Raw genomic sequence first — 24,604 nt, forward strand, 5'->3', positions numbered from 1 at the left:
CTTCGGCACCAACCTCCTACCTTTGAACTCTCACTGAGCTGAGAGTTCACCCATAAATAGGGGATGCCTTTCACTCAGACCCCAGATTTTACACAACCAATGCAATCAAGAAGCAAAAAAGTAAAAGTTGCTGATTTGAGCATAACACCTGGATCCACAGAGAAGGTAAAAGATGGCACTGTTTGGTTCTACCGCAGTGTTGGAGACTACGAGGTCTGTCAATAAAGTAATGGTCCTTTTTATTTTTTTCAAAAACTATATGGATTTCATTCATATGTTTTTACGTCAGACATGCTTCGTGCGCATGCGCGAGTTTTTCCACGCCTGTCGGTGACGTCATTCGCCTGTGAGCACGCCTTGGGAAGGACTGGTCCCAACCCCTCGTCGGATTTTCATTGTCTGGAAATGGCGGAATGAAAAGGACTTTTTTTCCATCAGAATTTTTTCAGAAGCTGTTAGAGACAGGCACCTGGAAACCATTCGAAAATTTATCTGGCTTTCGGTGAAAATTTTACGGGCTTCACAGAGAATAAGGACTGTTACTACAGCTTTAAGGACCCCTTTAAGGATGTGCCGCGCTCCGAGCTGCGACGACGCGGCACAAGCCACCGGACCATTTCTAAACGGATGGCTCTGTGGATACGAGACCGTCGTGTGCTCTTTCTCTGGTTATCACAAGAGCTGGACATCAGCCATTTTCTGGCAGATTTCACTTTTAACAAGAGATTTTGTCATGGAAAGCCGCGTGGAGGCTTCGCGCGTAAAGACCGATTTGCTTTGGAAGCGAGACAAAGGAACACCTACGTTTCGGCGTGTCAAAGGACAAGTTTGGACATATCCAGCTCTCCACAATTTCTCTGATACTTACTGGACTGGTAAGCATTGAAAGCCGAGATAGGCATGTCCAAACTTGTCCTCGAATGGCGAATGACGTAACGGACAGGCGTGGAAAAACTCACACATGCACACGAGGGTTCAAGCATGTCTGACGTAAAAACATATGAATGAAATCCATATAGTTTTTGAAAAAAAATAAAAAGGACCGTTACTTTATTGACAGACCTCGTATTCTGTTCACGAAACTCCACAGACAGCATTCACTGGATCTGGAGGGCCAACAGTGTTTGCAAAACGCAAAATCACAACTCGCCTTCAAAGCTTCCTGTGTTTGGTGGATATCAGCATGTTGTTGACCATCAGAGACTCCACAGTCCATGAGGGCCGTAGAACAAACCCCAGCTGGCAGATGAGTGTCTATGAGCTGATGGCATTCCTTGCAAGCTTTTCCGAAGGGCTGCCAAGAGCTACGTTGGTGCCATGCGATTCATGTGGGCCAGTAGATTTGGCAACCCAGATATCAAAGCCCCGTAACCGCTTTCTTGAAATAAAGCAGTACTTTGGCTTCAACAACAACAATACCCGCAAGGAAGGCTTACAAATGGACAAATTTGCCGCAGTTTCTGGCATCTGGCAGCGGTTTGTTCAGAAGTGTGTGTCGTCCTACAGTCCAGGGCAGCATGTTACCGTGGATGAGCAGTTATTTCTGTTTGGCATGCGTCATAGTTATCCACAGATTCAGTCATGTTTGTGTTGTTACACCGAGGATGCACAGCTGCATTGCGATGCTACGTGTTGTGCCGATGCTTCGTGTTGTGCCGATGCTTCGAAGCGTGTGTCGAGTAATCCAGGAAGTGTTTCTGTGATGCGCGTTTCAAGATTTCTACCATTTCAGACTTGTGACTCCATCGATGGCATTGCAAAGCCTTGTGGCCCTGTTGTACCACGTGACTGGTTCGGTGAAGTGGTTCAGATGTTGGTGTGTGTTTTTATCTATTAAATTCTGGGCATATACCAATCAGCATGTCTGTCCATTTTTGCTTGTTTAGCGTGATATCTCAAGAACCAATTGACTAATTTCATTCTATTATCATAAAGGTGTACTTGGGTGACCCCCCCCCCCCCCCCCCGCTTACGTGACCTTGGGGTCAATTTTAAGGTCACAGTGAGATATTCAAGATGCTGTCATTGCCCCTCTTGTTAGTACAATATCTCCATAACCAATTTACCAATTTCATTCATATTTAGCATAAGTGTGTTTTGGTTTTTTTTTGCCCACATGATTAGTTTACACACAGGACACATTTACCAACAATTGCAGTTTTTTATACAAGTACATGATGCATTATAATCATAATGGGCCTCATGTACCAACGTTGCGTACGGCGATATTTGAGCGTATATGGGGTGTACGCCAAAATGGCTGCGCTACTTGGCATTTATGGATGTGGTCGTTGGCGTACGGTGCGCTGAAAATATACACCAAGTCGAGAGGTGGTATAAATTGTACACCAAAATGAACCAGCGCTGGAATCCACATAAAAATGAAAATGATCAACATAATAAACAGTGCCATTATACAAATCAATGCATATGTTACATAAATAACACTTTCTTGATTATACTACATAATAATTAATACAAATCCCGCTTTTGCTGGATTGTTGGTCTGTGGAGCACGATCCATGGCCACAGCGCTGACCACCTTTTTCTCCAGACTTCGAGCCTGGAGCCAGAGCAGTGCTGAGCTTAACTTTATGTGGTGTGATCGTTTTAGACAATGAAATTGATAATTACAGCTGTAGTGTTGTCATTCCCTTCGCCTGTGCTGCAATCAGGTTTTGTTTTCTCCATTCGTTTCTTAACATAAAATAAATAAAGAAATAAATAAAAAAAATACAGAAATCTGAAAAATTAGGCATCTTATTAATTTAGTTAGCAAATATCCACATGTCAAGAATTATTGTCATGTGAAAAGAGAATAACATGTTTTGATTATACTACAAAACAATTAATACAACGGCCGCTTTTGACGCTCTATTGGCACGCGTCGTGATTGGTGAAGTTCGTTCTTTGCCGTTTTCCTGGCTTCCATGTCGTGAAATGAGGGTGTGTCTGAAGCGGAGTCTGAATATTTATGGGCGTGTTCATTATAATTACGATTGTTTTCACCCGCCGCATTTATCAAGGTTACGTCGGGCGTACGCTGGAAATGGGCAGGTGCGCACTGCTTGATACATGTCACGGCAACTTGGTGTACTTCAAATTTACACCGGAAATTTACGCCACAAGCGCGCAACGTTGATACATGAGGCCCAGTATGAGCGAAGCGTTGCGCAGCAGCGTGAAGCTCAGTCATGGTACAGGGCGTCCTAAACAGGAAGTGCCAATTTTCAAATCCACAGTAAAACAGGAAATGTGCAAATGTAAAACATTTCCTGGATTGACAGACGAGAGCCCATAGAATCTCACGGGAATTCAGTGGCAAGCTCACACTCAAACAGGAAGTACCAACAGGAAATGTTGAACACTTCCTGGCATGGGTGGAGCCAGAGCGGAGGCCGGGGTTTGACTGGACTCCCCTGAAATCTGATTGGACACAGAAGATTGACATGGCACACCACCACAGGCCTGGTTTAAAGAGCTGCATTTTCAAATCATTGAGTCACATTGACTGCTAGTTTCCTCCTGTCCAGTAGTTTGTGCTGTGTACCACAAAAAGTTCTAATCCACCTTAGTAGAATAAGAAAAGTGTTTGCTTCAGATTTGAACTGAACATGTCGTTTGAACTATGGACTTCTAATGACTTCAAACTTATATTGGTGAGTAAACGACCGTATTTTATGCCAGAAATGAGGTCCAGGTTGTTAAAAGGCCAACCCCTTTTAACAACCTTTAATAGACTAGACAGGATTCCAAAAATTGTGAATTTGCCCTATTGACGTTTCAAATCCCGCAAAACCTTGGAGAGGTCGCTGGTCTGCGAGATCTCAGTAACATTGAGAACTGCACTGAGACGCTCTGATCACACTGCACTTTAACCGCTGCACACGGACAACACCATTAGCATCACGACATAAAACTATTTTTATATTGTGCCTTAAACTCTCATGAATATATTCTCTGGGTTTATAGTCCAGTCATTTTATGAAATAAAAGGGGTCAACCCGGAACAAATTGCAACAGAAATGATTTTGGTGGTATTTGAACCCTGAAACTGTTTTATAAAACATACTAAAAGTCTAGAAAGATAAAAAATCGGGAACAAGATCAAAATCCAAGATGGCCGTCCAAAAACATGCAAAAATTTAGTTTTTCCAAAATAACTCAAACAATATCAATATTTAAGCACATAAATGTATTGATGTTAAATATAAACTTGGGTGTTGTGAACGTTTTGACACCAAAATTAGGTCTCTGTCTGTAACGGTTCTTGAGATACAGCCTATATGTAGTTTACATACACTCAAGGATGGCAATTTAGTTTGTGTCTTATTACATTAAAAATATTGCAGTTAAGGCCCATAAATACATTGAAGTTGAATATAAACTTGTGCATTGTGGACATTTTGGCACCAAAAAAATAGCTGTAGCTATTACAGTTTTTGAGATATGGTATAAAAATACATCTACACTCGACAAAAATTGATGAAATTGAGCACTGTTATGTTGAAAACTAAGTACCATTTCTGAAATCTAAAGAAGGTAATAATAATCTTTTTGAGTCAATATTTCACTGGAATATGAATAGAGAAGTTACTCATATATTATGTATAAGAGAGTGGATGTCGATGCACAACCAGGGCACACTGGTGACACCACTGCTGTGTGGACAACCTGGAGAAAGCTTCAATTCTCTCAGATACAGGCGCTTTTGTGATAAGGTTGCAACAAAGACAACTCATGTGCAGCCACAGTGTTTGCCACCCACTTCGGCAGCTGCCAAGTTTCATAGTCTGAGAGTTTACTTGCAAGTTCAGGAATGGAAAGGTGAAGATGAAGGTGACAACATGCCATTGCAAGAATGGGGATGGAAAGTTTCTGATAGTCAGGTTGTCCCAATCATGACTGACTTGCAAGCAGCACCAGATTCTCTTCTGCATGCTGTGAGATGTAACTGCAGTACTGACATGTGTCAGTACTTGTCACATGACAAGTGTCATGATGTACACAATACTGATTTCACCTGAACTTTTATTATTATCATGCTTCATCGGTTTTACTGTAAAATTAGTGTGTGATTCCATGCGTCATTAAAAAAGTTAGTGCAGCTGACAAGCACTAAGAATATTATGATTACATTCTTTAAATGAACATTTCAGAACAGTTACTTGGTTTCAACATAATTTCACCATTTTTAGCCAAGTGTAGATGGCTTATGTGCTGTATCTCAAAAACTGTAAGAGCTACAGCCATTCTTTTGGTGCTAAAATGTCCACAATACACAAGTTTATATTCAACTTCAATACATTTCTGGGCCTTAACTGCAATATTTTTAATGTAATAGGACACAAACCAAATTGCCGTCCTTGAGTGTATGTAAAAATACAAATAGACTGTATCTCAAGAACCGTTACAGATAGACTTAATTTTGGTGTCAAAATGTTCACAATACCCAAGTTTATATTTAACATCAATACATTTATGTGCTTAAATATTGATTTTTTTTTTTTTTTTTTTTTTTTTTTTTTTTGAGTTTTTGGGAAAAAACAAATTTTTGCATGTTTTCGAGTGGCCATCTTGGATTTTGGGAGTGTTCCCGATTTTTTAGCTTTCTAGACTTTTAGTATGTTTTATAAAACAGTTTCACGGTTCAAATGCCACCAAAATCATTTCTGTTGCAATTTGTTCTGAGTCAAACCATAAAATGACTGGACTATTACAGACGTTGTTATTGTGTTTGTTTTATGTAAACATGTGAGAATCACAGGCTGTCTCTCCATTATTTTCAATTGGAGCTGCTGTGAGCTTCAGTTGCTTCCTGATCATTTTGTTCTGGGAGAAAGTGAAGTTTGCTCTTTAACATCTTGATTATTGTTCTTTACAACACTGTTTGTCCTCTTTGTTCCAGACTAATATATATAATATGTCTGAAATTCGGTTTGCGTTTGTTAAATTCCATGCAGATTAAACATAGCAGACACGGATTATCTGTTATAATTGTTTTCGCAAGTTTTCAGGGTATCATGCAGCAGTCTCTAATTAACGTGACGAAAAGCATAACAGAATTACATTGTTGTAGTATAATATTCATTTACAATTGCCATCATGTGGATTCTCTGGGTTGTTTGACTGCAGCGACTCTGGCGTGCAAGAGATTATGGGATACATCAATAGGGCGAATGTATAAAACATTTTTGAGTAAAAGTGTGCACATAGGGTTTCTGAATGGAAATTTTGTGCTGATTACGAATCTGTTGTTTGCTGACTCCAAAAATGCCTAATTAGGTCACTAATTGGGTCAAAGGTCAGTTAGTGCAAAAAATCATTAATTTTCCATATAATGTTTTATTTGATGTCTTTTGCAGAGACCATTGAAATATTGTGTTGTTTCTTGAGCAAGATTTCATATTAATTACGAATCACTCATTTGTGAACCCCAAAAATTGCTTAATTAGGTCACTAATTAAGGTCAAAGGTCAATAATTGCAAATATATATATATACAAGTGTGTGTGTGTGTGTATATATATCTATATATATATATATTTTTTTTTTTTCTTTCAAAAAATATTTTATTTGATATCCTTTACAGAGACCAGTAAGATAATTAAGGATATCTTGCAATTTGAATAGTTTACACAAAGTGTAAAATGAATGGAAACCTGAAGGAATTTGAAAGTGTTTTTTGAGAGTATCTCTGTAATGGTGCCACTTAGGCTTTGCAATGATTACTTGCACAACTTAAAAGAATCAACAGAAAGATATTGTAAGTTTCGAATTGCCAAACATTTTCCATTCTCTACGTAATATAAGGAGGCTTTGAATTTTGTTCTCTATGAATACTAACAGCTATAATGGGCCCAAATAGGTCTAATGTGCATTGTGAATGTTCAACTGCTGCGATGCACAGTCCTGTTCGAAATATTACTACCAAGTGTAATTCTATCAGAAATGTTCCAACGATGAGCTACTGGTATTCATAAAGAATGCTTCCTTTTGATACAGATGCTCATTCCGACTACACACATGGGCATGTTGTAAGTTTTTAAAACACAAATAATTATTAATAACAAGAGGAATGGTACTAAGGTGATCCACAACGCAGCACAACTAATTGATGAGTCACTGAATTCTGAAATAACCTTAATGAATCGAACTTGCCTAAGGATTCATAAATTGGGGCATACACGTTCATATTGGAATCTGTTTCCAGTAACTGATAACCACTCAAGTAGGAAATTACTTTTTGGGCCTATTTCTGCATGGTACTCCTCCATCACTGCATTTGCAGGCATCAGTACATCATTGATTCCCCCACTTCCGGCAAGAACAGCTGTCTGTTGTACAGCCCTTTTGATAGCCGCACTGGAAAATGTCTTTACAGGCCTTTGGAATTGGAGGCAGTGAAGTCAGGATTTGAGAACACATGCCATTGTCATCCAGTTTCCACCCAGAATCAATTGGTAGGGGTACGGGTGGCATGCTTCCCTCCAAACATAACCTTGGTAGTTTGCTCGCTGTATGTGATATCTAGCAGCATCACTTGTTGGAGGCAATGTTTCAGTTGCTTTGCATTTGCTGAAGAGTTTGACATGGGCTTCATCACAGTTTTCCGATGGTGCTTTGTAAAGTAGGCAAATGAACTTCTCAGCATCATCCAGAACCTGCTTTGAAGGACTTGGTGCCTTGACAAGATTCTGAAGAAGAACACTATGTTCCAGAAGAACATCCCACTCTGTCTTCTTGATGTGGCCAGAGAAATGAGACACTGTCACATCCTGTCAAGGAGTGGAAAGCAGTACTGTTTCACAGGCATCGTCTGTAAGGCCAAGCGCTTCCTGGATACTGTGGACAGGAATGTATTTCAGCTTCTTTGCAGTGCCAGATTTAAGCCAAAGATGAAGGCAAGCCATCTTCTTGAAATGGGCCAAGAGCAGCACGAGGACATCAGTGTCACGTGCAGCAACGACAATGACTTTTGCATCAGTGTGGATGCAATGCAAGACAATCCTCATGTCTGCTTCCTCGTGATTACTTTCAAGTGGTGACGTTTCCATTGTTGGGCATGTGCTTTTGACCTCCAATGTGAATCCACCACTAACCACCACCACCTTATCCGCGGGTGCTGCTGTTATCAAGGCATTGGAGAGAAACTTTGCAAGCTCTGTCTTGTTCAGTATACGCCATGAAGTCAGCCAATTTATTAGGAAGTGACACGTTCCTATCTTCGATTAGTCGTTGAACCGGTTGCGTCCATTTAGCACACTTCAGCCTTGTGCCACACTTGATAGAAAGGTCTCTGTAGCGATCGAATGTCACATCAATACGCTGTACTCTCGGCCTTGTCCAAATATGAATTGACAAAACTGATCTGTGTACTGACGGAAGGTATTTGCTTCCTTAGGCTTTCCCATCACCATGACTGCAGCTTGCCCGTCAATGATCAGAGATGATGGACCTTCAAGGGCAATGTCTGTGGGACATGCCAGGTTCTGAGTCAGAACATCAGATAGAATTGATTTGGTACCATTAGTACCAAATAAATTCCATTTCAGATACGTTTTTTTTTTTCTAAAATTATCTTCCTTAACTCAAACTGAAAGCAGATCTCTACGACTTGATATAAATTAATTAAAAATATAAAATCCAGCTTCCTGATGAAGTGGTGTAGAGGAGGATTTTCTTAAAAAGAAGACCTGAAAGTTCAGCTACAATTTGACAGAAAGTACATCTGAGATGAAAGCCTAGATTTGATGTTTTGGTGAAAGTAACTTTTGTATTTCTTCATTGATGTAAATAAAGTCCAAGATATATTCAGTGACTTGGAAATGTTCATGTTTCCATCCTCTGACTTATCTGAAGAAAACTAGCAATAAAACTGATTATTATTTACAGGTTTTATCAAGTTTTAGAGATTTGCGTTCAGTTTGAGGAAGATAATTTTAGGAATTTTCATTCTTTATTTTTTGTATTTCTTGTATTTAAAATGGCATAAACAAATTAAAATGTGTGAAATTCCAAGTGTTCCAATACTTTTGGAGGGCACAGTATCCTAACCTTATGATGAGTGTAAAATGAGTGTGGTATTATTACTGTTTTGTTTAAGAATGTTTAATTTTCACTGTTGCTGCACTTTGTGTCCAATCATGGTCACATTGTGTATCATATTGATATGAAAATTCAGTAAGTTATATCTATTATACTTTCCAGGTGGAACTCTACTAGTGTTTACTAAGGTACACCTAAATATCTTAAAAAAAAACAACAACAACAAAAAAAAAAAACAAGAGTAGAGCCACTTAGGTGTCTGGTCTTGAGAACCAGGGATGGTCCCTTGAAAAGCTTTTTTATCCCATGGGAACTCTCCCTACCCACCCAAGCGGCTCAAGAATATGGACTGCATGTATATAAGTGACATTTACATGACAGTTTATGACAGTATTGAGATACGATAATTTGGCCATATTGCGCAGCCCTACTGTCAGCTAGCTGAAAACTTTGAATGTTAATTTACATCTACATTAAAAAAAAAAGCTTAAAGTGGGAGGGGGTTAAGAGGGCTGTAATTAAAGGGGTCAGCTGAAAAGCAAAAAAAGAAAAATGCTTAAAAAGGATAGAGCCCCTCCAGAAGCTGAAATGTTTTAGTCATGCTCATACTCCCAAGAACAGTTTTACTGGAAAAAGTCTGAAGGCCCTAAAGGACATGGTTAGATGGCGATGAGCTTCTCCAGGCATGTGACAGGCAAATAAAGAAAAATGCTTAAAAAGGCAGGGGTCTGGGGGGGGCTTTGACCCCCCCAGAAGCTGAAAGGTTTTTGCCATGCCAATGCTTCCCTGAAGCATTTACTCAAAATAAAGTCTGAAGAACCTAAATGACATGGTGACATGCTGATGAGCTTTGCTCGTTCATGTCCGCGACATATGCATACTATACTCACTAGAAAATACACTACATTGATATAAAGTAATTGTATGGTCATACCTTTTTTAATATTTATAGTCATTCCCAACCGATGTTACTAGCACAAAATACAGAGCTCACATGTGCCTGTTGTGCACACTTTGGCCATCAGGTCGTATCACTATTAAAAGGTGCTGTTCCACACGGTGATCTACATGAGTGAGCTGCAGAGTACTCGGTGCACATGCGTCGAACAGTGTAACAATGGTCTATTGATCAAACAATTCGAATTAGCCTTCATGTCTTTAGCATCTTAAGTTGGTTAGTTGAGCAGCTTTTTCCACTTCTCACCAAGACTTTTCCCACAAGCTTTCTGTCTCTTTATTGTCCACATGAATTATTGACCGCGTTATGTCTTTCTGTCAGATGCAGCTGGACATTCAGGATGTCAAAACTAAGCTGAAGGCCTTGGACTCAAACAGCCATCAGGGTCTGGAAAAAGAGATCGCCTTGTTAGAGAGACAAATGACTGATTACCAGACAGAGAGAACCTCTGTTGACGTGAGACTCAGCCTCAGGATTCAAGCTGTTGAGGCAAAAAATGCTGAGGTAACTCTGCTTGAAACGCATGTACGGTGACACTTAGAGGAAGAAAACTGTAGAATGGTAAATGAACCTACCGTGCATATGGAAAGTATTCACAGCGCTTCACTTTTTCCACATTTTGGTATGTTTTATTATGTTTTTTCCCCCCCTCAAAATTCTACACACTGTACCCCATAATGACAGTGTGAAAAAGGTTTTGGAGATTTTTGCAAATTTATAAAAAAAAAAAAGAAAAAAGAAATCACATGTACATAAGTATCCACAGCCTTTGCCATGAAGCTCCTGTTTCCTCTGATCATCCTTGAGATTTTTCCACAGCTTAATTGGAGCCCACAAGGGTAAATTCATTGGCATACACACAGTTGACTTGGAAAGGTACACACCTGTCTATTTATAAGGTCCCACAGTTGACAGTGCATGTCAGAGAACAATCCAAGTATGAAGTCAAAGGAATTGTCTGTAGACCTATGATCCAGGATTGTCTTGAGCCACAAATCTGATGAAGGGTACAGAAACATTCCTGCTGCTTAGAAGGCCCTAGTGAGCACAGTGGCCTCCATCATCCATAAATCGAAGACATTTGGATCCACCAGGTCTCCTCCAAGAGCTGACTGCCCGTCTCCAACCCCTGGCAATAATTATGGAATCACCGGCCTCTGAGGATGTTCATTCAGTTGTTTAATTTTGTAGAAAAAAAGCAGATCACAGACATGACACAAAACTAAAGTCATTTCAAATGGCAACTTTCTGGCTTTAAGAAACACTATAAGAAATCAGGAAAAAAAATTGTGGCAGTCAGTAACGGTTACTTCTTTAGACCAAGCAGAGGGAAAAAAATATGGAACCACTCAATTCTGAGGAAAAAATTATGGAATCATGAAAAACAAAAGAACACATCACTAGTATTTTGTTGCACCACCTCTGGCTTTTATAACAGCTTGCAGTCTCTGAGGCATGGACTTAATGAGTGACAAACAGTACTCTTCATCAATCTGGCTCCAACTTTCTCTGATTGCTGTTGCCAGATCAGCTTTGCAGGTTGGAGCCTTGTCATGGACCATTTTCTTCAACTTCCACCAAAGATTTTCAATTGGATTAAGATCTGGACTATTTGCAGGCCATGACATTGACCCTGTGTGTCTTTTTGCAAGGAATGTTTTCACAGTTTTTGCTCTATGGCAAGATGCATTATCATCTTGAAAAATGATTTCATCATCCCCAAACATCCTTTCAATTGATGGGATAAGAAAAGTGTCCAAAATATCAACGTAAACTTGTACATTTATTGATGATGTAATGACAGCCATCTCCCCAGTGCCTTTACCTGACATGCAGCCCCATATCATCAATGACTGTGGAAATTTACATGTTCTTTTCAGGCAGTCATCTTTATAAATCTCGTTAGAATGGCACCAAACAAAAGTTCCAGCATCATCACCTTGCCCAATGCAGATTCGAGATTCATCATTGAATATGACTTTCATCCAGTCATCCACAGTCCACAATTGCTTTTCCTTAGCCCATTGTAACCTTGTTTTTTTCTGTTTAGGTGTTCATGATGGCTTTCGTTTAGCTTTTCTGTATGTAAATCCCATTTCCTTTAGGCGGTTTCTTACAGTTTGGTCACAGACGTTGACTCCAGTTTCCTCCCATTCGTTCCTCATTTGTTTTGTTGTACATTTTTCGATTTTTGAGACATATTGCTTTAAGTTTTCTGTCTTGACGCTTTGATGTCTTCCTTGGTCTACCAGTATGTTTGCCTTTAACAACCTTCCCATGTTGTTTGTATTTGGTCCAGAGTTTAGAGACAGCTGACTGTGAATAACCAACATCTTTTGCAACATTGCGTGATGATTTACCCTCTTTTAAGAGTTTGATAATCCTCTCCTTTGTTTCAATTGACATCTCTCGTGTTGGAGCCATGATTCATGTCAGTCCACTTGGTGCAACAGCTCTCCAAGGTGTGATCACTCCTTTTTAGATGCAGACTAACGAGCAGATCTGATTTGATGCAGGTGTTAGTTTTGGGGATGAAAATTTACAGGGTGATTCCATAATTTATTCTTCAGAATTGAGTGAGTCCGTATTTTTTTCCCTCTGCTTGGTCTAAAAAAGTAACCGTTACTGACTGCCACAATTTTTTTTCCTGATTTCTTATAGTGTTTCTTAAAGCCAGAAGGTTGTCATTTGAAATGACTTTAGTTTTGTGTCATGTCTGTGATCTGCTTTTTTTCTACAAAATTAAACAACTGAATGAACATCCTCCGAGGCCGGTGATTCCATAATTATTGCCAGGGGTTGTAGACTGGGTGATCAGGAGAGAAGGGTGTTAGTCAGGGAGGTGACCAAGAACCCGATGGTCACTGACAGAGCTCCAGCATTCCTCTGTAGAGTGAGGAGAACCTTCTAGAAGGACAACCATCTCTGCAGCAATCCATCAATTAGGCCTGTATGATTAGAGTGGTGTAAACGCTAGAGCTTTCAAATCTGTCCTGGATGGAAAAACCTCTGTTATTACAAATCACAGTTTATTCAGTTTTTCTTGTCATGTTAGACAGATCTGTGTCCTTAATGGACAGGGCTCACGCAGGAGCTCCATCCGAAAATAACCTCAAACACAGATTACAGAAATGTTTTATAGATATCCATTGACTGCTCACATTACAGTGTGTGGACTTGTACTTGCCGTGTTTCTTATTGGCTTAGAGGTGGTCCCTCCTATGTGTGTGCTTAGCGCGTGAACTAAAAAGGTTACATCATGTTTAAGCCATGTGCTAAAAGCTAGCTTAAACTGGATCACTTGAACTCAGGACCTTCACATGTTGATAAAAGAGATGGAGACTTGTTGTCTATCCCCTCTTAGATAAAAGAGTGGTGGCAGCCACAGTTTGTACTTTCTTGAGCAGATAAGTCTTAACAAGAACACAGTACAAGAACACAGATTTTATCAAGACGCAGGGACTCAGTACAGACTTGTTGACCATCATCGCTCCTAACCTCAGCACACAGCCAAGATATCAAAAGAGTGGCTTCAGGACAACTCTGTGAATGTCCTTGAGTGGCCCAGCCAGAGCCCAGACCTGAATCTGATTGAACATCTCTGGAGAGATCTGAAAATGGCTGTGCACCTACGCTCCACATCCAACCTGATGGAGCTTGAGAGGTGCTGCATAGAGGAATGGACCAAACTGCCCAAAGATAGGTGCACCAAGCTTGTGACATCATATTCAAGAAGTCTTGAGGCTGTAATTTCTGCCAAAGGTGCTTCAACAAAGTACTGAGCAAAGGCTGTGAAGAATTTTTGGTTTCTTAGTTTTTTAATAAATTTGCAAAAATTAAAAAAAAAACTTTTTTCCAAACTATCATTATGGGGTGTTGTGGGTAGAATTTTTAGGGAAAAAACTTAATTTACTCAATTTTGAAATAATGCTGTAACAACAAAATGTGGAAAAAGTGAAGCGCTGTGAATACTTTCTGGATGACTGGTATATATTGACAGACGTGTGTGTGTTCGTGTGTTCATGTGTTCATTCCTCTCCTGCCCAAACAGCACCTTGAGCCAAACTTGGCACACATATGCCTTGACATACGGGGAGTGACCTAGGCTATCGAGCACTATTGTCATCGTAATAGTAGCAGTAGCAGCTTTCTCTTCTTGAAGCAGCTTTACTCGTGACCTTACAGTCCTCAGAAATCTGTGATGGGTGGGAGGTGATAGGTTTGTTAGTGAAGATGAAGTTTTCATGTCAGTCTCTTAATCAAACCCTTTGCAGGGCGAGTAATTGGCTAGTACTATATATTTGTTTGAAAATATAAGAAAAATACAATTAATTATCAATAAAAAATATTAAGAAATTACTACAGTGTCTTTAATTTTGTCAACAAATTATTTGTTATTTATTTCATTTATATAGCGTCAAATCACAGCAAACCTGCCTCAAGGTGCTTCACACAAGTACAGTCTAATCTTGACACATGATGGGCTGGAGAAACGGCGATCTGAATGTCACGTCTCATAGGACACGTGTCGGGCTGTGAGGGCTGTGAGCGGTGCACCGCAGAACCAGGACAACCAACAGTGCCACAAATATGCTACTTTCAGTCACGTATCAGTAGAAATACACCACGCCAAATGCCATTTGGTCAGTTATCACAGCGCTTTTTTTTCTTTTCTTAGAAAATACATTTATCTGTTTGTTGATTTTAGCCATTTCATGCTCCTGTTACAAGACATTGATTGTTGCGCGTGGTAAGTTTCCATTTGGTAATCAGAGCATGCGGGTTTGAATCCTGTGCATTTTGTCTTTTTAATTAACCAGGGTTATTTAACTGCGGGCTTCTGTATTGCGTCCCCTTTTATGTATTATTTATATCAACCCAGTGATATTCACTAATTATACAGCTGGTTTTATTTTATTTTCCTCCACATCAGTGGTGCGATGTGGTGCATCCTGCTCGAAAGACACTGTCGCATGCACAAACCGTCACACCAGGATCATATTTTTAGATAGCGAGCTGTCCTGCCATCATTTCGACGTTCAGTTTTCAAAAAAGATGGACCGATTAAAACAGTGGGTGCCTTGTTCAAAGCCATCTAAAATGTGCAGTTTACTGAAGGAGCTGTGTGTGTGTGTGTGCGCGTGTGTGTGTGCCCGTGCGTGCATGCGTGCGTGCGCACGTGTGTGGAGTCAACTGGCTGCAGACTGTGAGGGAGGGAGGGGTGGGGGATTCCTGAGAGACGTTACATTCTGCTGAGAACCATCAGTGCACGAGACAGCGAGTGTGGAGCAGAGAGAGGTGATTTTAACTCGAGTGTTTAAAAAAAACGTGGAGCTGCCTTTACTTCTCTCTCCACTTATTCTACCTTGCGGGTCCGATGGCACCGTCCTGTTCACACCATGTGCGAGATGCACCTGTTTATTGACGGTGCCATGATTATTCGAGATCATGAGATGAAATAAACAGTCAAATATCCTTTAAAGATTTCCTTTAAAAATGAGAATATATAAATGAACTGAGCAAAGATTCCGCATACACGGGTTAAAAAACGAACCAAAAAAAATCTGATGTGGAGAAGCTGTGCGGTGATGTTTATTTTCCAAAGGTATTTATATCTTGATCTTAATGTAGTATTTTTAATCACAAAACGTGACTGATGAGGAGAAAAAAAAGGATGACTTCATCACACTAAAATGAACTGGAGTCAGAATAAAAATACAAGCTGCTGATTTTTGTTATTTTTCAAAGTTATTAAGCTGCAGCTATATGTTTTATTCATTTCAAAGTGAGTTACATCTTATTTTATTCTTATTCATTCACAAAAAATATGGGGAGTCAAATCAGCCTGCATTGTTCTGTGCGGTTTATATCAAAGTTTGCCTGCACATGTTTGGTGTTTGCATTTGTTCTACAAAGTAAAAAAAAAAAAAAAAAAACAATAAAATGTTCACACTTTTCTTTATAGCAGTGCTGTAATTTCAGAAATGCAACAGAAACGACCACAAATCAGAAAAAGTTGGGACTGTATGTAAAATGAAGATAAAAATAAAAATGTTATATTCCCAGTTTCTCCACTCACACCCACAGAATCCAAAAGTTCTTCCAGATTTATGTCTTGGTGGCTTCCCTCACTTGTCTTCTTCCAGCATGGGCATTTAGTTTTTGAGAACTGCCTACCTGACACAGATTTACCATAAAGTACCACAGTGTTTGTATTTCTGAATGATTGATGTAAATGAAGTCGAAGAAACGGTCACTGATTTAGAAATGTTCATGTTTTCATCCCCTGATGTTTCTCAGAAAATGCTGCAGGCCTTAAATATAGAAATGGATATATATTACCAAATAAAATAAAGCTGACCTCACAAAATATGAAATATGTTGGTTTCATTAAAATGGTCTTTAAAATGGTACATGTACTCGGTGCAGGTCTGCCACCTGGTGTTCAAGAGATGAAACTTCAGCCACTCACCCAACAATGACACCGTTTATGCTGCATTTACACATAATGAATGAATTGAATGAACGATTTTTTTATTTGACATGCACAGACATACTTAACAAAAGAATCTCTCGTAATACAAAACAAAAAAAAGAAAACAAAAACAAACAATTTCCCAGTTTTGTGCCGCCGATTTAGGTGTAGGCTGAAGCAAAAGCTTATAAACCCCCCCCCCCCCCGGTTGCTATATACACATATATGATAACTATAAAAGTGTGAAATTTCCCCTTTTTTCTGTTTTTCATACAATATGATCAAAGGACATAATAAGTGCCCGTAGTCTAAGAATCACCCTTAGACTTTCTTCCAAATAATGCACATCTCAATATTATAAATGTTGTCCTATAATTCCTGCATGGTTTTCTGAATTGTGTGACATCGCTAACAAAAATAGGTGATACAAAATGATTATGGTCATGAGTGAGGCGGGGGGGGTGTCAAAGCCATCAGGTGCCCAATTTAGGAAAAAAAAAGAAAAGAAAATGAGCAAAGGATAAAGGTATGCCACTGTGTTCTTTCTTTCTTAGGGTATCCATGTCATGAATGAAGGGCTAATGTTAATTGGTGGTGTAACACGTTTGTTAGCCTTCTTGCTTTGATGCTTGCTAAATTGGTATGCTTATACTCAACAAACATAACATCTAATTTCACCATCAAACTGTACTCAAAATGGTCAGAGAAATTGTCAGGGTTTTCAAAATTATTATTTTACACAGTGCTAAATGGCATAAAATGGACTTTGTCAGAGGATGCACTAATAATAATAATTGTAAATTACTTCTGAGACATTGTGAGGGAAATTGGCTGAAGATGAGTTACAGGTAAATTTAATTCTTTAACTAGTGCAAACATAAATTTCTATTATTTTTGGATGGATATTTTAGGGGAGAAATCTCAAATATTAAAGTAGTAATGTGTGTAAAATTAACACATGCTTCAGTAGAAGAATGACTCATACTTCGAACAAAACTGTTACAAGTTCAGTCATTATATCCATCATTTGGGTTAATGTTGAGCCTGTAGCTATCCAATGGAATTTTCATATCTGTAGGTAGTTTCAAAGATGAACATTTGCTGTTTGCTACAACTCTATTTTTTGATAAAGCATAGTTTAGCCAGTCATAACTAAAAGTGTGCCAAGCAGAGAATTTGAGGCAGTAACCATCTAAATCATCTAATGGCAGACATGTTAGCATGTAAGAGCATGTTTATTCCGATTTGCAATTCAAGGATGTTTTATATAAGACTTACATTGTAGCCTGCTGCTTTTTGATGTCAATTTCAATTGCACTTTTAAAATATTAATAATAATAATAAAATAATAAAAAAAATGGCTGTTCTACAAAAATTTGTGGGAGTTTTTTTTTGGGGGGGGGGGGTGCTTGGAGGAGGTCTTAATTCAATGTAGAACCGCCACTAGGGTGAAGGCTGCAGCAGGTCTTCAAACCTCGATCGTCTGGGATTTCCCAACCATCAGCCCAGGCTATGGATCTGTCAAGGATCATGTGTTTGTTGACGTGCAACAGCATTACCACTTTAAACAAACTCACGCACGAGAGTCTCTAGATTGACCCTGGATGTAGATTTTCTATCCAGTGAAGAGATGATTTTCCTCACCACTAAGGGATTGTCGTGACTTGTGTAGGGCTTGGTGTGGGCTTCTCCTCAGGTTTGTCAGGGTGGTGCTTCCACCCTGCATCATGTCATGCTCCAGGTGTGTTTGTGGAAGTCATTTCTCTTATCAAATGCTCTGTTTCCTCATGTCCTGTGTATTCTGAGTGTGTTCCTATGACTCGCAGGCTCCACCTGCTTCATTTATATTCATGTTTCAGTGTGTTTGGAGGAACACTTAATTCTGAGTTGTCTGTGCTTCCTGATTATTTTTTCTTTATTCTAGTTTTTTCAGTGTCTAGTTTTTCTTTCACTCCAGGGCTTTCATATGGACTTAGAAATGACCTCTGTGCTTCCTGCGTTTCTCAACCTTGGTAATGAATTCTCAGTTCCCTCAATAAATTGTACTCAGGTTTCCACCAGGTTGTATGTCTTATGTCGATTAAAACAGGGGTTGCATTTAAGTTTAGTTACTTTCCCACCTTCCTGTGTTTAAGGGCTTTGTCATTTACCATCAATTATAATTTTATCAGTTTTGTGTTGGAGGATGTGACAGATACCTCTCAGTGAAACTGTTGTACATTCCAAGCTTCTTTTTAAACTTAAGTATGGTTTTTGTGGATCTGCTCGTAAATGGAATGACAACTTTCTATCAGAGTTCGAGTTATAGTTGGTAGTGCATTGTCAGCTTGTAAAAATGTCATTTCTGAAGTGCCTCAAGGCACGGTCCTTGGACCGTTGCTCTTTTTGTGTTTTTCTACTGACATAGATTCTGTTATTTTGAACTCTACAGTCAGTATGTATGCTGATGATATAAAGGTGTATAGGCCTATTGTCTCTGCTAGTGACTGTGAAACGCTACAGGCTGATTTATTGAAATATTTGAATGGGCCAGTGTTTGGCAACTAAAATTGAAAGCCAGTAAAGCTAAGCATCTTAGAATTGGCAAAGCTAGACATGTGTACTCTTACCAGATGGATGGTTGTGTAATTGATACCGTTGAGAGCATCTCTGATGTTGGTGTTATAATACAATCTGATTTAAAATTTACCAGTCATTGTAGTTCAGTTGTTAAAAAAGCACATTTTGTAATAAGAAATATTTTTAATACATTCAAGGGTCATGACTACATGTTCTATTTATTCTTGTATAAAAGTTATGTCCGTTCAATATTGGAATCCTCTAAATGTGTCTGGTCACCTAGGCTGAAGACCAATGTTGAATATGTAGAATCTGTTCGGCGTTATTTTACTAGAAGATTAGATATTTGTAAAGGGCTTTCATGCCCTGAGAGACTTAGTTTGCTTAGTTTAGAATCACTAGAGTGCAGACACATGAAAGCGGATTTGTTATTATACTATAAGGTGCTACATGGGATAACCAGTTTAAATATCAGTAATTGTGTTAAGATGCATCATCGTAGTAGAGGTCATGCCCATAATCTGTACCATTTTTATAGCAGAACAGAAACAAGAAAAAACTTTTTGTTGAACTCTGGAATTCTCTTGATAGTAATGTTGTTAGCTGCTCTACTTTTAAGATGTTTAAAAATGCTCGAAATAAAAATATACATTTTATATACACCCCTGTCTTTATGTACCTTTTTATGGTGGTGAACAAAGAATAAAGAAAGAATAAAGAAAGTTGTGCTTTTAGACAAGTTTGCTTGCATTTCTGAACTGTTAGCTGAGGTTGCCCTGGAGCCAGAACTGAGTTCAGTCAGAGAAATGTTCCCAGTGTGAACTGGTTTGACTTCAGACTGCATTATTAATTAATATATTTGATTGAATATACTCAGTGCTGTGCTTGTTGCAGAGGGTTTTGACTAAATCCAGTATTATTATTATTATAATTATTATTATTATCAATGATGACATCAATGATAATAATAATTATTATTATCAATGATGACATCAATAATAATTAATATTAGAATAATAATTATTATTGATGATGACACCAATAATAATAATGATTACTATTATTATTATTATTATTATGGATGATGGCATCAATAATAATTATAATAATAACAGTAATTATTATTGATGATGACAGCAATAATAATAATAATAATAATTACTATATTATTATTATTATTATGAATGATGGCATCAATAATAATTATTATTGTTATTATAATTAGTATTGATGATGACATCAATAATGCTTTTGACAAAAAAAAAGGTATAATTTGATCTCCGACTCAGATCTGGTTGTCCTGAAGGGAAACACAGCTGTAGTGACGCCATGATGACACGATGATACAAAAACTAAACGGGTCAGTAAGTGGACACAGACAGGACTATAAGGGACGCCTTCTTTGGGGTGAAAATTACTTAGAAGCACTTCTATTAAAGCAGTGGTGTCAAAAGTATTCCAGCAAGGGCCGAGAGGGTACAGGTTTTCTTTGCAGCTCCCGACTCCAGCAGGTGATTTCACTGATTAACATCAATTTGAGGAGGTGGGACGAGTTCATCAGTGAAATCACCTGCTGGAGTCAGTAGCTGCAAAGAAAACCTGCACCCTCTCGGCCCTTTCTGAAACACTTTGGACACCACTGTTAAAGGATAACTTATACAAGTGCAGTATGCAATACTAAAGTTCTGATCTTTTTCTTGGTCTGACAATAACATAATTTATTTAGCAAATAAGTTTTTAAAGACAAGACTGATTTTTTTTTTTTATTTTTTTTTTTTATGTCTTCTAGCTATCTCAGGAGTTGTTGTCCATCCAGCAGAGTCCTCATGCAGAACCCTGTCCTGATAACAGCACTGTGCCCATCCCTGGCCATCTGACTCCAGAACTTCAACAGGCCTTGGAGAGGTGGCTCGCAGACCGCGTCAAGGTTGGTGGATCTAGAAATTGTGTCAAGTCAGGACAAGATGTTCAGCTATTTTAACAAGATGTTTTCAGTGGTTTTTAATTGACTTCGTGGTTTTTGTTTTTGTTTTTGCACAAACAAATCATCATTGTGATTTGGATAAAAGTTTTGTTTATGTTAATTTTGATGTTTTTGTTTTGTGTCTGTGTGTGCACATTGTATTGTGTATATTAATCAGGAACAAGATGTGATCAGGTTGGGTGACCAACGGCGGTCCTCAGACTGTGGACGTCCCATGGCTGACAAAATGGCTGACTTTGCCCTGGAGTCTCAAGGTTGTCCCCCCCCCAATCACAATCTCTTAGTCACCTGAATTTATACATCAGTTAACATCAGGTTTATACATCAGTTATTGGCTGCAGGTTTAATTGTCTCTGTGCCCACAAATGCTAACTAGAGCACTGCGCTCGTAGAGTGCAAACCTCTGCCAACACTAATTTCCTGTTTTTTACCATGGAAAAATTTTCAAGGTCAAAGTCCTGTTAGAAGTGTCTTTTCATAAGCTAAAATATAATACAAGATATAGATCAAAAGGGCTTTTCAATGTCAAAATCAAATAAATATCCGCTAAATCCGGGATATGGATAACATATGGATCAAACTTTGTCTCTTGTCTCTTCATTGAGAGTGTCATTTTGCACCTCATTGTCACAAATGAGAGTGATTGAGGCACTTTTGATTTAGATATAATGCAAAATGTACATCAAATGGGGTTTTCAGTATTACATTCAGATGTCCATAAAATCCACAATCCGGATCAGAGCCAGATCAAACTTGTCAGGTGACAGTGAGTGCCAGTCTGCACCTCACTTTCAATTATGTGAGGTATTGGGGCACATTTGATTAAGATATAATGTAAAATATACATGAAATGGGGTTTTCAATGTTAAATTTAAATGGCCAGAAAATCTGTAATCTGGATCAGATTCGGTGTTGCCGACCGAATGGTCCCCCCTAAAAATCGGTCCGCCCGTCCTTCACTACACATTTGTAATTTCGGAGCCCAGCAGCGTCATTTCTGAGCCTCAGCAGCAATTCAGCGATTATCACTTTGTTTCTGCTTCAAACTGCACTCCAGTCATCATTTGTCTCAGCAACGGATATCTGAAGCTTTTGTACAACAATCATTCCCACATAAATTCAGCATTATTTCATAATATAAGACGTGGGACTGGTCAGAGTGCCACAGCCACACATTTGAGTCTGACGTACTGCTGCGCCTGCGTCATTTCGGAGCATTAGCAGCAATTCACCGATTATCGCCACGTTTCTGCTTAAGAGCCGAAATTTGTAACTTTCAAATGGGTGGTGGTATATCATGTTTCAGTAGGCCACTGACGTTTTTTTATGGGAAGCTGTATTATCCAAACGGGCAAAAATTACATTTTTTTATCCAAAAATCCCTTCGGGAGGAAAATTACGGCCCTTTTTAGGGTAGGGGTTAAAGGGGCCAAAACAGTGACATAGTCAAAATGTGAATTTTGACCTTTAAATATCTTTGTGCGCCCTCAGTAAACCTCATTGATCTTATGGTATATAAATGTTTTGGATGTTCTCCCATTTAGCGTTATATTTTTCAATGCTAATTGAGGGCGCTGCCTATAGGTGGCGCTTCAAGTCACAACTTGTAGCATTTTGGGCTACATTTGGGACCCTCCCAGGGCCTGCGCCCTGAATAAGCCTTGCTCATTTATGCATATTTGGATACACTGCCTCATTAACCCACGGTTAATAAGGCAAAACGCCTTCTTGATATCTTTATCATGAATAGCAGAGATACAGAGGAACATAATAAACTGAACTGAACTGAAAATCCATAGGGGGCGCATTGAGATATGGCCAAATGAAAATTGCCAAATATCGAGTTCTTAACATAAAGAGCGCCACCTATGCAAAAGCGCCCTAACTAAGCCACCGCCATTTATGCAAATTTGGAAAGATCTTGTCCCAGTGTATCCAAATATGCATTACGGCATATTTGGATACACTGGGACAAGATTAAAAAGGGCCTAAAAAAGGGCCGTAATTTTCCGCCCGAAGGGATCTTTGGATAAAAAAAAAAACAACGTAATTTTTGTCCGTTTGGACAATATATCTTCCCCTAAAAAAAACTTCAGTGGCCTACTGAAACATGATATATCACCCCCTTCTATAAGCCATTCCACAGATAGACTATGGCTCTTAAAACTGACTTTAGGTGTCAGGATGCAGGTGCAATGTGACTGGACACAAATGCAAGCCTCCAGAACACAGAGACTGGAATAATAAAAGGCTTTATCTTAAGACATAGCAGGGATTTGGTACACAGTATGGCAGGCAGAGAGGCGGAGGTACAAACAATCAAGAGACTGAGGTGTGGTCCAGGCGAGCAGAGGTCAAAACACAGCGTGACAAAGTACAAGAGCTAAAACAAAGATGAAATTCAAAAATACAAAGCGAGGTCAAAAATACAGAGAGGCAACAGGACAAGAAACAAAGGCTGGAACATAGATAACAAGATCACAACAAACTGGCACCGGAATGAGGGAAGTGAGGGGCTTAAATAACAGGTGATGTAATCAGTGGAACAAGAGGCAGGTGTTAGTGAAGTTTCTGGAAGGAAAAACTGAGAACAGAGCTAAAACGGAAACCAAGGGCAGAATATTATTTAAGTATGAACAGGGCATGAATATAAGAACTGAAAAGCGAGATTATAAGCACAAAAGAAAAACTACGTAAGAACTGATCAGAGAATAATAGGAAAATAAACACTGAGACAAAACTGAACTGGGACCGACCAAGAAAACAAAGTGACTAAACAAACAATAAGTAGAACCGAGACTATGTGATAACAGAAAACTAAACCCGATTCAAAAACATAACGTACAATATCCCAAATGAGGAGAACAAAATAAACAAGTGATAAACTGAACATAAACTGACTGAACAAAACTAGAACGGAAATGAACAATGGGTAAAGTATGAAAAGTAACAAAGAAAAGTAGCAAATCAAAATCATGAAAATAAAACAACTAACAAATCAAACCTGGGGCAGACTGTGAGAAAAAGAAAATGGAAAGATAGAATCAAAGCCCTGATCAGGGCCAAATCGTGACATTAGGATGTTTAAGAGGTTTTACTTTGTCATCTGATGGTTAATAATCGCATTATTCCCTTTGATCGTTTTGGGTGTAGAGATTCCGACACATGTGCAGTGAAAGCAGGGCGGACCAATTTTTAGAGGGGACCGTGCGATTGGCAACACTAGATGAAACGTTTGCCAGGTGATAATGAGTGCCAGTCTGCACCTCACTTTCTAATATGAGAGTGATTGTGGCCTGTTTGAGTAAGATATAATGTAAAATATACATTGAATTGGATTTTCAATGTTAAATTTAAATGGCATCAAAATCTGTAATCTGGATCAGATCTGGATACAGCTTTGTCAGTCGATAAAGGATACCATCCTACATAACGCTATGAAAGAAATTAAATCTTTTTTGACAGAGTTATGATTTTTTGAAAATTCATTCAGTGTTAAAGATAATGATTTTTTTCCAGAATTCTCAAAAAGTCTCTGTAACACTCCTTCAAACATGTTTCCTCCCATTCAAGACAAAGGA

The 24,604-nt window shown here is 38.8% G+C and overlaps 1 protein-coding gene across 1 annotated transcript in view; it reads left to right on the top strand.

Moving 5' to 3' along the window:
• The window catches only part of LOC117502059 (SUN domain-containing protein 2-like), a 112,363-nt gene that overhangs the window by 64,820 nt on the left and 22,939 nt on the right, over positions 1-24,604 (top strand). Inside the window, exons 10-12 of the mRNA XM_034161049.1 lie at positions 10,327-10,509; positions 20,829-20,966; positions 21,181-21,277. Coding sequence (XP_034016940.1) covers positions 10,327-10,509; positions 20,829-20,966; positions 21,181-21,277 — 418 coding nt within the window. The remainder of the gene's footprint in view (positions 1-10,326; positions 10,510-20,828; positions 20,967-21,180; positions 21,278-24,604) is intronic.

The sequence above is a fragment of the Thalassophryne amazonica genome, chromosome 20 (assembly GCF_902500255.1).
Source record: "Thalassophryne amazonica chromosome 20, fThaAma1.1, whole genome shotgun sequence".
NCBI classification, from domain to species: Eukaryota; Metazoa; Chordata; class Actinopteri; order Batrachoidiformes; family Batrachoididae; genus Thalassophryne; species Thalassophryne amazonica.